At 53.5% G+C, this 12308-nt stretch overlaps 1 protein-coding gene across 12 annotated transcripts in view; it reads right to left on the reverse strand.

Annotated features, from left to right (window-relative positions):
- CACNA1B (calcium voltage-gated channel subunit alpha1 B) overlaps nucleotides 1-12308 on the reverse strand; it is a 182974-nt gene that overhangs the window by 22014 nt on the left and 148652 nt on the right. For all 12 annotated transcript variants that reach the window (XR_004277441.1, XM_032307664.1, XM_032307662.1 and 9 more), the window contains 5 exons: nucleotides 11389-11505; nucleotides 10986-11051; nucleotides 9574-9665; nucleotides 7078-7222; nucleotides 1833-1960 (listed from right to left, as the gene is read on the reverse strand). Coding sequence is in view for 11 of the 12 variants with exons in the window: in XM_032307664.1 (XP_032163555.1) it covers nucleotides 1833-1960; nucleotides 7078-7222; nucleotides 9574-9665; nucleotides 10986-11051; nucleotides 11389-11505 (548 nt within the window). In the remaining variant the exon portion in view is untranslated. The remainder of the gene's footprint in view (nucleotides 1-1832; nucleotides 1961-7077; nucleotides 7223-9573; nucleotides 9666-10985; nucleotides 11052-11388; nucleotides 11506-12308) is intronic.

The following is a 12308-nucleotide window of genomic DNA, read 5'->3' on the forward strand; positions in this document are numbered from 1 at the left end:
TTGGGAGAAGTCTTCCCTTCTCACAGGCCTGCACCAACCTGCGTTTGTCCTGCCCACATGGACATATGTCCAAGTCACAACCCACAGTATCTCCGCTTCCCAGTAACACAACCACCAGAAACACTGTGCCGCAAACAGCTGCATCACTCAACCCCATGGTCCAGAGGCCCCTCCTGGGAAGAGCCTCGCTTGGAGTCTCCCCTGCCCTCTGGCCTGACCAGAGAACCCCCACCTGCCGCCAGAACGAGACTGGGCATGGCAGGCCTAGCCTGGTCGCACATCAGCACAGTGGCAGGACTCCCCAAGGCCATGGAAACAGTCACCTACACCATGAAATGTTAAGTAACAGCTACACTCACTCTGCAATGTGTGAAAATGGCAAAAGATTCACAATGGAGAACACCCAGAAACACTATGGGCACAGCAATGCCCGAGGGTTGCGGGTGCTGCCCGTGGTCTCAGGGCACGCCAGCCCGGGAAGGGTCTCCCGCAGCAACCTCTGGGCCTTCCTGGGATGCAGCAGGGGCTCCAGGAAGGCTGCAGGAAAGGAGGCTGAGGGAGCCCTGCAAGCCCCCAGGCCTTCTGGGCCCTGGGGTCAGAGCACCTGATCCCCTCGCTAAGTTTCCGTTGAGGGAAACACAGGTAGGAGCTCGGGCCATCTGTGGGCCGTAGGGTCCTCACCACGACGACACTGACCATCGGCCCCAGGCCTCTACCACACGGGGTGACCACACCCAGAGCTGCATGAGGGGGCACAGGCAGGCTGGGGAGCCACGGAGAGAGGACGTGGGAGTGGCCACACCCCGTCTTCCCAGACTTCCCCTTGCCTCCAAGCGTGGGAGGGACGGACGCCTGCTCGTTCACAATCGTGTCTGCTGGCGCTCACCATGACCGAGGCAGGGAGCAGACCCGTGCCTTTCCCAGCAGCCAGGGCTCTTGGCCCCTCCATGTCCTGGCGGCCTTGCCGAGAGCGCGCCCTGAATAACCACTCAAGAACCTGCTTGAGAGCGTGAATGAGTGCATAAGCCAGTGAGGAGCGACGGATGAAGGAACAGACAGACGGGCAGTGAGTCCGCGTTGCTCCGCGGACCCCGAGGGTAAGAGCAGTCCCTGTGTGCGGGACTCTCACGCCAACCACGGAACAACATTTTAGCCCCAGCCGGTCCCCTCATGACACCCTTGCTGTCTGAAAATGAGCCACCCCTCACCTGACGCAAGACAGTAACCTTACCCACCGGGACCAGAGGGTCTCCAGCATACTAGACCCTTCCTGGTAGCTCCTTCGATGTCAGTAAAAGTTCACCGAGCGCCTGCTATTGGCAGCCTGGGCTGGGAACACAGGTGCGTGTTGGCTCCTGTTCCCAAGGGCGATGGCAGAGAGGGAGAGGCCTGAGCCCATGGGCAGGAGGAATGTCATTTGTGCCACGAAGGCCTCCAAGCTTCATGAGGATGGTGAGGCCCCGAGGGAAGGCCCTCCTGCTGTGTCCACACCCTATTCCTTGAGCCCTCCACGCCCCTCACATGACAGACCCGCAGGGAGACCATATGCTCCCCTTCCACAAGAGCCCTGAGCCTCACAGACCCCTCAGAAGCTGCTAAGGGCTGGGCTGAGGGTCTCCTGGAGCTTTTCTGCACCCAGGGAGCTGTGTGAAAGCACCGTGGGCATGAGAAGGAGCGTGCCACCCAGAGGGGGACCTAGCACCACCCTACGTGGGCCCCACCGAGAACTGAGGGACAGACCTCACGTGACACAGGTCTGAAGCCCCCCAGCCTTGTTCTGAGCTCTGTGGCATGGACCACCCTGAGGACCACGGAGCACGGGGGCCACTCACCACGCGGCCGGGTCGTACTCAGCCCAGACCCGGATGAACTCGTCCAGGTGGTGAGGCCCTAGGATGGAAGAGTCCCGTGTAAGGTACTCAAAATTGTCCATGATCACGGCCACAAAGAGGTTCAACATCTGCAGGACAGGAAGGAGAAGGGGTGACATAAGGAGACCTCAGCCTGCCCTCTACTCTAGCCCTTCCCCTCCTGCCAAAGTCTGTGTGAAACCACCCTAGCAGCAGAGGCCACTGCAGCTCATCCAGAGCCAGCCCTGCTTCCCCGCAGCCTCTGCCCTCCACCCTACCACCACCACCCCTGCGGCGGCCCCTGCCCTGGGGCTAGATCCCACCAACTCTCCCAAGCCCCCCACCCCCCCACCTCCCCCACCCCCGCCCTGTCCACACACCGAGTTGCCCCACCTCCGTCACCACCATCCCCTCAAAGCTGGCTGTCAAGAGAAGCAGCGACTTCGGAGTTAGGGGTTTAGACTCTGGCGGCCAAAAGCTTGGCTTCTTTCCCCCTTTAATTGAGTTGAAATTCACAGAACATACATTCAATGTTTCACAATCCAGAGGCTTTACTTATTCGCAACATGTCAACCACCCCTCGAGTTTCAAAAATTCTTTATCACCCCAGAAAACGCCTTGTGCCATAAGGAGTCGCTCACTTGTCCCCCTTCCCTACAGTGTCTGTCCGGTACCCACAGGCTTGTCTCCTTGCGGTGTTTCTTGCAAGAGGAGTCCCTCAGCACAGGGCCATCGAGGGCCTCCCGGGCCCGGCTTCTCCGCTTCCCATGAGGCTCACCCAGTTGTCAGGCGCAGAACCGCACGGCTTGTTAAGGCTGAATAACATCCCGTGGGGTACACAGCAGTTTGTTTCTCTGTCCACCCACAGAAGGACATTTGGGTTGTTGCCACCTGAGGGCTGAACTGTTTTCCACAGAAGCTGATGCATTTTACATTCCTACTGAAATGCGCAAGAGTCACAATTTCTCCATGTGCCAGACAATGCTGGTTATTTTCCATTAAAAAAATTATTATTATTGTAGCCATCCCAGTGAGTGTGAAGCAAGTGTGTGGTTCTGAGTTTCCTTAATTTAGTCCAAAGATGATGAATATCTTCATGTGCTTTTTGGCCACTTTGTATACCTTCTGGCCAAAAATGTCTATTCTGATTCTTTGCCCATTTTTTTTTATCCTTGTCTTTTGCAGTTCTGAGAGTTCTTTATGTGTTTTGGATATTATCCCCTTAAAAATATGCAATTAGTAAATATTTTCTCCCATTCCTTAGATTGCATTTTCACATTTCTTATAATCCCCTTTGACACACAAAAGTGTTTAATTTTGAGTAGTCTAATTTATTTTTCTCTTTTGTTGCTTGTGATTTTGGCATCAAATCTAAGAATCCTTCAACAAATCCGAGATCAAGATCTGCCGCCATGCTTTCTTCTAAGAGCTCTGTAGTGTTAGCTCCTACATTTAGGTCTTTTACCAGTTCTAGGTTCATTTTTGTATATGGGGTGAGGTAGGGGTCCATCTTCTTTTTTTCCACATGTGGACATCTGCTTGTCTCTTCGCGATGTGTCAAAGAAACTGTTCTTGCCACACCGAGCAGCTTTGGCATCCGCGTCAAAAATCAACTGTCCATGGATATTTGGATTTATTTCTGGAATCTCCGTCCCACTCCAATGGTCTATCCTTATGCCAATACCTACTGTCCCCGCATCAGCCTTACTGAGATAAACGTGACTGACATCATTACAAGACACTTACAGTACATATTCCAGTCTCTACACACACACATCATCATCAAAGCACCCCTGCCATCTAGCTAACACGTCCATCACATATTTTTGATAGAATATTTACATTCTGCCCTCTAGAAAATTTCAGTTATACAATGCATGTTATCAGCTATAGTCACCATGCTTTACATCACATTTTCGGACTTTATTCATATTAGAGCTGAAGGTGTGCACCCTTTCCGCAACTTATCCCTACTTCCCCAACTCTCCAGTCCCTGGCAATAGTTCTTCAACTCTGTTTCTATGGTCTGGCTTCCAAAAGAAATTCCACAGGTAAGTGATATATGCAGTATTTGTCTTTTTCGGTCTGGCCTTTTTCACCTAGCACAATGCCTTCAAGATCCATCCATGTTGTCACAAATGACAGAAGGAGTTCCTTCTTTCCCACGGCTGAATACTGTGTGTGTGTGTGTGTGTGTGTGTGTGTACACACCAAGTCCTCCTTATCTACTCATCCACTGATGAACACCTGGGTTGTTTCCATACCTTGTCCATTGTGAGAAATGCTGCAGTGAACGTGGGCATGCACATCTGTCTTCAATCTCCTCCTCTCCTTCCATTTGGATGTATACCAAAAGTGGGATTGCTGGATCATATCTTAGCTCCATTTTTTATTTTTTGAGGAACATATATACTGTTTTCCATAGTGACTGTACCAATTTACATTCCCACTGACCAAATACAGCGGTTCACTTTTCTCCACATCTTCACCAACACCTGCCACCTCGTGTCTTCTCCATGATAGTCCATTTTAAATGGACGAGGCGATGGGTCGCTGTTGTCTTGATGAGCATTTCCCTGACGACAGTGACACTGAGCACCTTCTCATGTACCTGCTGGTCGTCTGTATGACTTCTTTGGAGAAGTGTCTCTTCAGCCACATTGTTCTGACTCATGGTACCTTCACAGTAAGTTTTGTAATAGGGAAACATGGGTTCTCTCACTTGATCTTTAATTTTCAAGATTGTTTTGTTATTTGGGGTTCCTTGTCCTTCCATATGAATTTGAGGACCAGCTTTCCCATTCCTGTAGAAAGGGCCCTGGCGCTCTGACAGGGACCACACTGAATCTGGAGCTCACTCTGTGGGGCCATCACCACCTCACCAACATGAAGTCTTCGGATCCATGGGCCTGCATGTCTTTCCACTTAATTAGGTCTTCTTTAACTTATTTAAGGTTTTCATCTTCACGGGTATTTATTCCTAGGTATTTTATCCCTTTGGATGCTACTGGAAATGGAATTATTTCCTTAATTTCCTTTTCAAGTTGTTTATTGCTGGTACACAGAAACATAACTGACTTTTATGTGTTGATTTTGTACTCTGAGACTTTGATTAACTCATTTATTAGTTCTAGCACCGTGCGTGCGTGCACGTGTGTGCGTGTGCGTGTGTGTTCTTCAAGATGTTCTACATATACCGTCATATCTTTGCAAATAGAGATAGCTTTACTGTTTCCTCTCCAATTTGGGTGCTTTTTATTTCTTTTCCTTGCCTAACTCCTCTAACTAGGACTTCCAGCACAATGCTGAGTAGGAGTGATAAGGAAGTGGGATCCTTGTCTAGTTCCTGATATTTGGAGGAGACGTTTGTAGTCCTTCGTCACTAAGTAGATCTTCATAAATGCCCTTCCTCACGTTACAGAAGTTCCCTTCTGTTCTGAGTCTGCTAAGTGCTTTTGTCAGGAAAGGGTGTTGAATTTTGTCAAATGCTTTCCTGCATCTATTGAAATAATCATGTGAGTTTTTTCCCTCATCACATCGGTCAGTCTCTGTAGGTTGAAGATGCATCCCTGCACTCCTGGGATAAATCCCGCCTGATCACCGTGTCTAACCCCTTAACGTGCTATGGGAGCCGGTGTGCTAGTATTTTGTTCAGGATCCTTACTGCGTACTTAGCACGGACGTTGGTCTGTAGTTATCTTTCTTGTGGCATCATTCCTGCTTTTGGTATTAGTATAATGGCAGCATCACAGGATTTGTTAGATGTTTCTCTTCTTCTACTTTTTGCAAGAGTTTGAGTAAGGGACCCTTGGGGGGCTCAGCCAGTTAAGCGTCCATCCCAGTCTTGGTTTCAGCTCAGGTCACGATCTCAGGGTCATGAGATCAAGCCCCACATCAGGCTCCGCAATCAGCATGGAGTCTGCTTGGGATTCTCTCTCTCTCCATCTGCCCGCCCCCCTCTAAAAATAAAAAGAGTTTGAATAGGATTTATGTTAATTCTTCTTTAAGACCATTTTCTGAATTTGGTAAAACATACATAGCAACGAGCTTCCGATTTAATCACTCTGAAGTGCACAGCTGAGGGGCACCATCCCCACCACCTGTCCCCAGAACTCTTCCATCTTCCCCAGCCGAAACCCTGCCCCCATGAAATACTAATCGCCATCCCCTCCCCCAGTCCCCGGTGCCTGCCGTCAGGCTCTCGGTCTCTACGAGCTTCCCTGCTCTAAGGACCTCAGACAGGTGAAACCATGACGTTACTTCTCCTTTTGCCACTGGTTTCTTTCTCTTAGCATCATGACTTCACAGGCCATCCATACCGTAGCATGGGTCAGAAGAGCCGCTTTCCTAAGGCCGAATTGTACTCCCTTGTGTGTCCATGTCACAACCACTCACTCACTGGTGGACACTTTGGTTGCTTCTGCCTCCAGGCCATCATGAATGATGCTGCTGCACACGTGTGTGTACAAACACTGGCTTGAGGCCCCGCCCTCAGTTCTGGCGTGTGCCTGGAGTGCAGCTGCTGGATCAGACGGCCACTCTGGTGTTCCCTTATCAAGGAGCTGCCATGCTGACTTCCACAGCCGCCGCACCACCTGACACCCTCGCTGGCCATAGACAAAAGCTTCTCTCCAGGGCACCAGCAGACTGCAGGGGCTGCTTTCTTCCTCATTTGCTCTCATGCCCATGTTTAATCTCCCGTCCTGCTGGTCCCCACCCTTCTCTAGGCACCGTCATCTCCAGCCACCTCCCCGGTCACTCTTCAGCCTCTCCTGAGTAGAAGCCAGAGCAAGGTTTGGAAACGTGTGCCAGACTGTGTCATGCCCCTGCTCCAAGTTTCCCAGAGGTGTCTGCTGACCTGGAACAAAATCCATGCCCCCAGGACCCAGTCCACTGAGCTCCCCACCGCCCCAGTTCCCAAGGCTCGTCCACCCGGGGCACGCTGGCTGGAGTGCTGCTTCTCTGTAACTCACCACTGTGACAGAGGCTAAAGGCTAAAGGACAGGTGTCCTGTGGAAACTTAAAACCCTTTCTGAGAAGGAAAAGCCCACAGGAGCTCATCACAGAGTGGGTCCTTCTATAGGTCATCGTCTCCGGAGACGCAGGACCATCTACACGGAATCAGCTTGCAACGAGACATGAATCGGTATCCGGGTCTGTGAGAGGCGTGGGGGACCTGAGATGGACTGAGACAGGTGGACACATGGGCACAGTGACCAGCACTTACCAGAAAGGAGCAAAGGAAGATGAAGGAGACGAAGTAAAAGTAGGCGAAGTCACTCCCACACTCACTGGCGTTCGCGTGCTCGTCACAGGCCTGACTGCTGAGACAGGACAGCATGATCTCATGCCAGGCCTCCCCCGTGGCACTCCTAAGAAGAAGGGCAGAGCTGTGAGGCCCACGAAGGAAGGGCCAGACCAGCCAGAGAAGGGTTCCCAGAAGAGCGGGCTCCAGTGCACACCCTCACTGGGCTCAGAATCCTCTGGCATTAGGTTTGCAAACTGATCATTAACCTCGAAAGAACTAGTTACTGAAAATAAGGCAGTGCACCAGAAGCCAGCGCCATGGTGAGTGCTCCCCCAGGACCTCTGGGCCCCTCAAAGCCAACTCAGCCTTCCCTGGCCCCTCCCACAGCAGGTGGCGTCCCCGCCCTCCCTGATTCAACAGATGGGGACGCCACCACTCCAGTTGCTCAGGCCAAACAGGCCGTAGCCATCCCTGCCTCCACTCCCCCTCACCACCCCTGCTCATCCGCTCCTCTACCTCCAAAGAACAGCTGGACCCTAACTGCCTCTCGCCACCCTGGGTTGGGCAACCATCACCTTCCCTGAGCTCTGCAACAGCTTCCGAGTGGCTTTTCCTGCTTCGCAGCCCCAACACCCAAGTGGGTCCAACAAACACAGGTGAGAGCAGGTCATTTCTCTCAACAACCCCCCAGCTCACTGCAAATGCAAAATGTACACAACTGCTGCAACTCCGTGCGGCCCGCGGCCTGTTCTCTCTCAGTGGCCTCTGCTCAGCCCACTCCAGCCACACCAGCGTCTGCTGCTTCTGGAACACTCCAAGAACAACCCCACCAACCTGAGCGGCCACCATGGAGGACCTTCCTCATGGACTTTTGTCCCCGATATGCAGTCAGAACGAGGGCCAGAAGTCCCACAGACTTGCAGGTAGACCAGAGGCCTGGATGCCCCCCACCTGGTGTGCCCATGTGGCCGTTCTGGGCACAAGCGAGCCCACTGTCCATCACCAGTGGCCAGGAGTAGGGGGCTTTTCCTGCAGGGCAGCTGTCCTGTGCCAGGCCTGACTGACATGGGCATTCCCATGTGACTCAGAGATCAGGGAGGAAAAGAGGTCTTTGAGAACAAAGACTTCCAGCTGCGGCTGGTTTCATAGGCCTGCCTCGCTATTGCAGCCTGAGGCAGGACATTAACAGACGAAGAGATGAAACGAACGTAACAGCTGAAGTCTGGAGAGACGATGTCATTGGCAGAAAGTGCAGGCCTCTGACTGAAAGAACAAGAGTCAGCCGATTCCCGATTCCCTCCGGGCAGCCTAGCAAAGCAGGCCCGTCTGCTCTCCCTCCATGGAAAGAACCCCACAGGCCCTGCCTGGGACTAACTGTGTGGGGCTCCCCCAGCTTAGGCCTTACAAACATTTGCATAAAGAAACACACATGTGGGGGCGTCTGGGTGGCTCAGTGGGTTAACCTGCTGCCTTCGGCTCAGGTCATGATCCCAGGGTCCTGGGATTGAGCCCTGCATCGGGCTCTTGGCTCAGCGGGGAGCCTGCTTCCTCCTCTCTCTCTGCCTGCCTCTCTGCCTGCTTGTGATCTCTGTCTGTCAAATAAATAAATAAAATATTTAAAAAAAAAAAAAAAAGAAAGAAAGAAAAGAAACACACATGTGGGAACCTCAAGAAGGAGCCCGGGTAGCATCTTGTGTCAGCCCCCCTGCTCCCCAAGTCCCTCCTAAGAGCTCCTTTCTTCCCACCGAGGGTCACGGTGGTGGGCTTGCCTTACAAAAGGAGACTCTGGAGGCGGGGAGACACATTCACCCCTCTCCCTTCAGCCCCCAAACCGGGAGGGTCAACAGCACCCAGTCTGCAGAGAGTGTGTCACATCTCAGAACAACAGGTGCCCCCAGGTCTCCTGAGCACATCCTCACCGGGAGGCACTTGGGCCAGGACCAAGCCACTCTGACGCTGGACTTGGGATGGAAAGCCTAGGGAACTGCAGTCCTGTGAGCCCAGGGGGCAGCTGGAGGCACACTCACACCAGCGGGTCTGGCCAGCTGAGTCCCTTGGGTCACTAAGTAGCACACTCGCCATCAGCAGCAGCCCCACTGCCCTGCTTCCCCCAGTCCCACAGACCCTGCTGTCAACAAGGTAAGCAGATGGAAAGCTGACAGCCAGCACACCAAAGAAGATCCTGCTGGACACCTTCTGTCCTCCCGGACCCTTGGCTGCAGCCTCACTAAGGCCTTCTGGCCACCACCGGGGACCTGAGCCGAGGTGGTCAAGGCCAGCCTCACACCTGGGGCTCTCAGGTTGACCTCTCCTGGGGGCTTCCCTAAGGAACCCTTAGGGAAGGATACCAAGAAAAGGGGAGAAGAAGCTGGGAAGGCCCACCGAGGGGAGGCTAGCCTGAGCTGGGTTGGCACACACCCCGTCCCTCCTGAACGGAGGAGCCCCCAAGCCTGTGCTGACCCCCGACCAACACACCTGAACAGCAGCATCAGGGCCTGCAGAAACGTCCGGAAGTTGTTGTGCCGGTTGATGCTGCTGTCGTCATCCAGCGCAATATTTCCAAAAACCTGAGAGGAGAAAGAAGGCTGCAGGCTGGTGCTGTTGGGACCCCTGGAGCTGTGGCCAGGCAGAGGAGGGTGTGTGCCTGTGAGGACCCACAAGGCCTAGGACACAGCCCTTAGCCACCTCCACGGCAGCAGGGGCTGGAGGGGCCCGTGCTTCCAGCCAAATGTGTCCCTGCACCCCCCCCCCAGCTCCACGTGTCTGCAGGCACAAGTCTGCACACCAGTGAAAACGCGGCCGGAACTCAGCGTACATGGGCCGCTCTGTATGGAAGATGGACGCACTAGAAAGTTCACTCTGTCATCAGTGACTCCGAGGCGGGAATTATTGTGATAATAGCTAGGAGATCAACTTGAAAGTTTCTTTTTAAGTGTCTGTGCAAATACCACAATGGGCTTTTTATCCATTTTAATTGATTTCTTTTTGGCGTTAGAAATGCAAACAAGTCAGTAACTATACTTAGCTTAAAATCTGTAATCTGGATGAAAAACTTAGGAACTATCACATCTTCACCAAAAACAAAGATCAGTGACCCTTGCTGTCTTATACATCCACCAAAAAAAGCAGCCAAAAATACATTTTAAAGAGCATCTGATATCAGCAAATTTTAAAGCAAGAGAAGCTTTTCACTCCCTGAAACAGAGTTTAAAAATCAATTTGCACCTAACCTTTGAGACAGTGGCTTCTCCCACTGTAATTTAACATTGGGATCCAACTCCCACCCTACTGTTGAAAAGTGGCCCGATGCCAAAGATTCAAATCTGGAACACTGCTTTGTGTCTCGTAAATGTTTTTCCAAACAGCTGACCAAGGGTTCTTGAGGAAATGAAGGCGATCTAAATTCTCCCAGCTGGATCTGACAATATAGTGACCCGATTCGATCCTGCTGACTTTTTTTCCGGAACATACAATCTCCTATAAAGGGTCAGGCCAGCTCTCTGGACTGAGAGAAGGACCGGCTGGGGCTCAGCACCAGGCACATGTGCTTCAAAGCTCCACCGGCAGGGGGGGGCCAGCACCCAGTCCAATGAGCCCACCGACACCCTAACAGCCCCATGGGGTTTTACTCAGGAGCACGGCAGAGCACAGTACCACAGACGGGGGGACTATGCCTCACTAGAGGACTCTGGGAGACAGGGCCAGACTCGGGGCGCCCAACCTCAGTGTCCTCATCGACAGAACAGCCTTTCTGAGAGTTAAGTTCATAAAGTCCCGAAAACGGTATCTGCCTCATAGCAAAGTTCCCCGAGTGTCGCTCTGTCACGGGTACCATTTGGTGACCGTGACCAGCGCCCTGCCGCCCCCGGTCCCGTCAGCGCGCCCACCTGCATGCCGATGATGGCGTAGATGAAGAACAGCATGGCGATGAGAAGACACACGTAGGGCAGGGCCTGTGGAGACACACGGAGGGCAAGGCAGCTCCGGGGGGCTGCCCCGCTGCCTGGCTCGGACCTCGTCTGTGGAGGGGATGGTGGTCGCATCTCTGGGGCCACTGGGACCTCAGCGGCCACAGAGCCACCCCACTAACTGCAAAGCCCCTCTACCAAGAGGCAGCCTCCCTTCCTTCATCCCTGAGCAGTCGCGCGCCCCGCCACAGGGTCAGTGAGCACGACCGAGGAGCTGTCTGGGCAACTTAGAAGGTCTGTAAACCACAACAGGGTAACAGGCACCAAGGGGCCTCCAGAAGGAGGGCCGCTCCAGGGGTCGGAGCGCCGGGCCGGGCCTCACCTTGAAGGACTGCACAAAGGTCCACAGCAGAATGCGGATGGTATAGCCTTGGCGCAGCAGCTTGATGAGCCGGGCGGCCCGAAACAGGCGCAGGAAGCTGAGGTTGATGAAATTGTTCTGTGGGGAAGACAGGCTGTTCTCAAGCCGGTGGAGATCAGCCTCCCACCACGGCAGACCTCCCACCCGCCTCTCCCAGACCTGCTGTGCCCCGAAGGAAAGTGGATCCAAAGAGAGACCAAACAGAAAGTCACTGCTCTACAGGAGAGAAGCAGCAATCGGCCACCAGAAAACCTTCTGAAAGTGAAGCTTGTCATTGCCAATCACTTCTCATGCAGCAAATCAACGGAAACCCTCTGCTCTAGGCTCCCCTGCACCCGACAGGGACGGAGAGAGACGATCTCCCGGAAGTAGCTGCTTGCTGCCAAGAGGAGCCGGGAGGCCACCTGTGGATGGGCCTCCAACATAGACCGCCTCTTGCGAAACACAGCCAAGCCGTCCAAGCGCTGGGCAGGGCTGCTTTTCCACGGAGAGCCTCTGAGGGGCCCTTCCCTTCTCTGCATGGCTAGCAAAGCCCCTGCCTGCCTGGGACCCGGCAGAGGGGCAAACATTTCCCCCAGAGCTGCTCATGGTGCCTGCAGACAAGTCCCCATAGGAAGTGTGAGTGTGGGCGATCCCACTGCCCACACCATGGAAGCTACTCAGGAAATCCACGAATGCTCCCAGCGGCAGAGATCCCAGGATGTCAAGCATGGCTCCGTCATCCGAGAGGGAGTGAGCCTTCCATCTGGGCCCAGGGGCACCTTGAATTATCAGCCCATCCCTTTCAGGAAGCACAGCTCTGGGCAGATGACATAGGGGTGCTTTTGGCCCTGGGCAGTTTCCCGGCCTCTGTCTGCTTAGAGACCAGGTGCCCACAGGAC

Source organism: Mustela erminea, chromosome 12, assembly GCF_009829155.1.
Source record: "Mustela erminea isolate mMusErm1 chromosome 12, mMusErm1.Pri, whole genome shotgun sequence".
In the NCBI taxonomy this organism is placed as follows: Eukaryota; Metazoa; Chordata; class Mammalia; order Carnivora; family Mustelidae; genus Mustela; species Mustela erminea.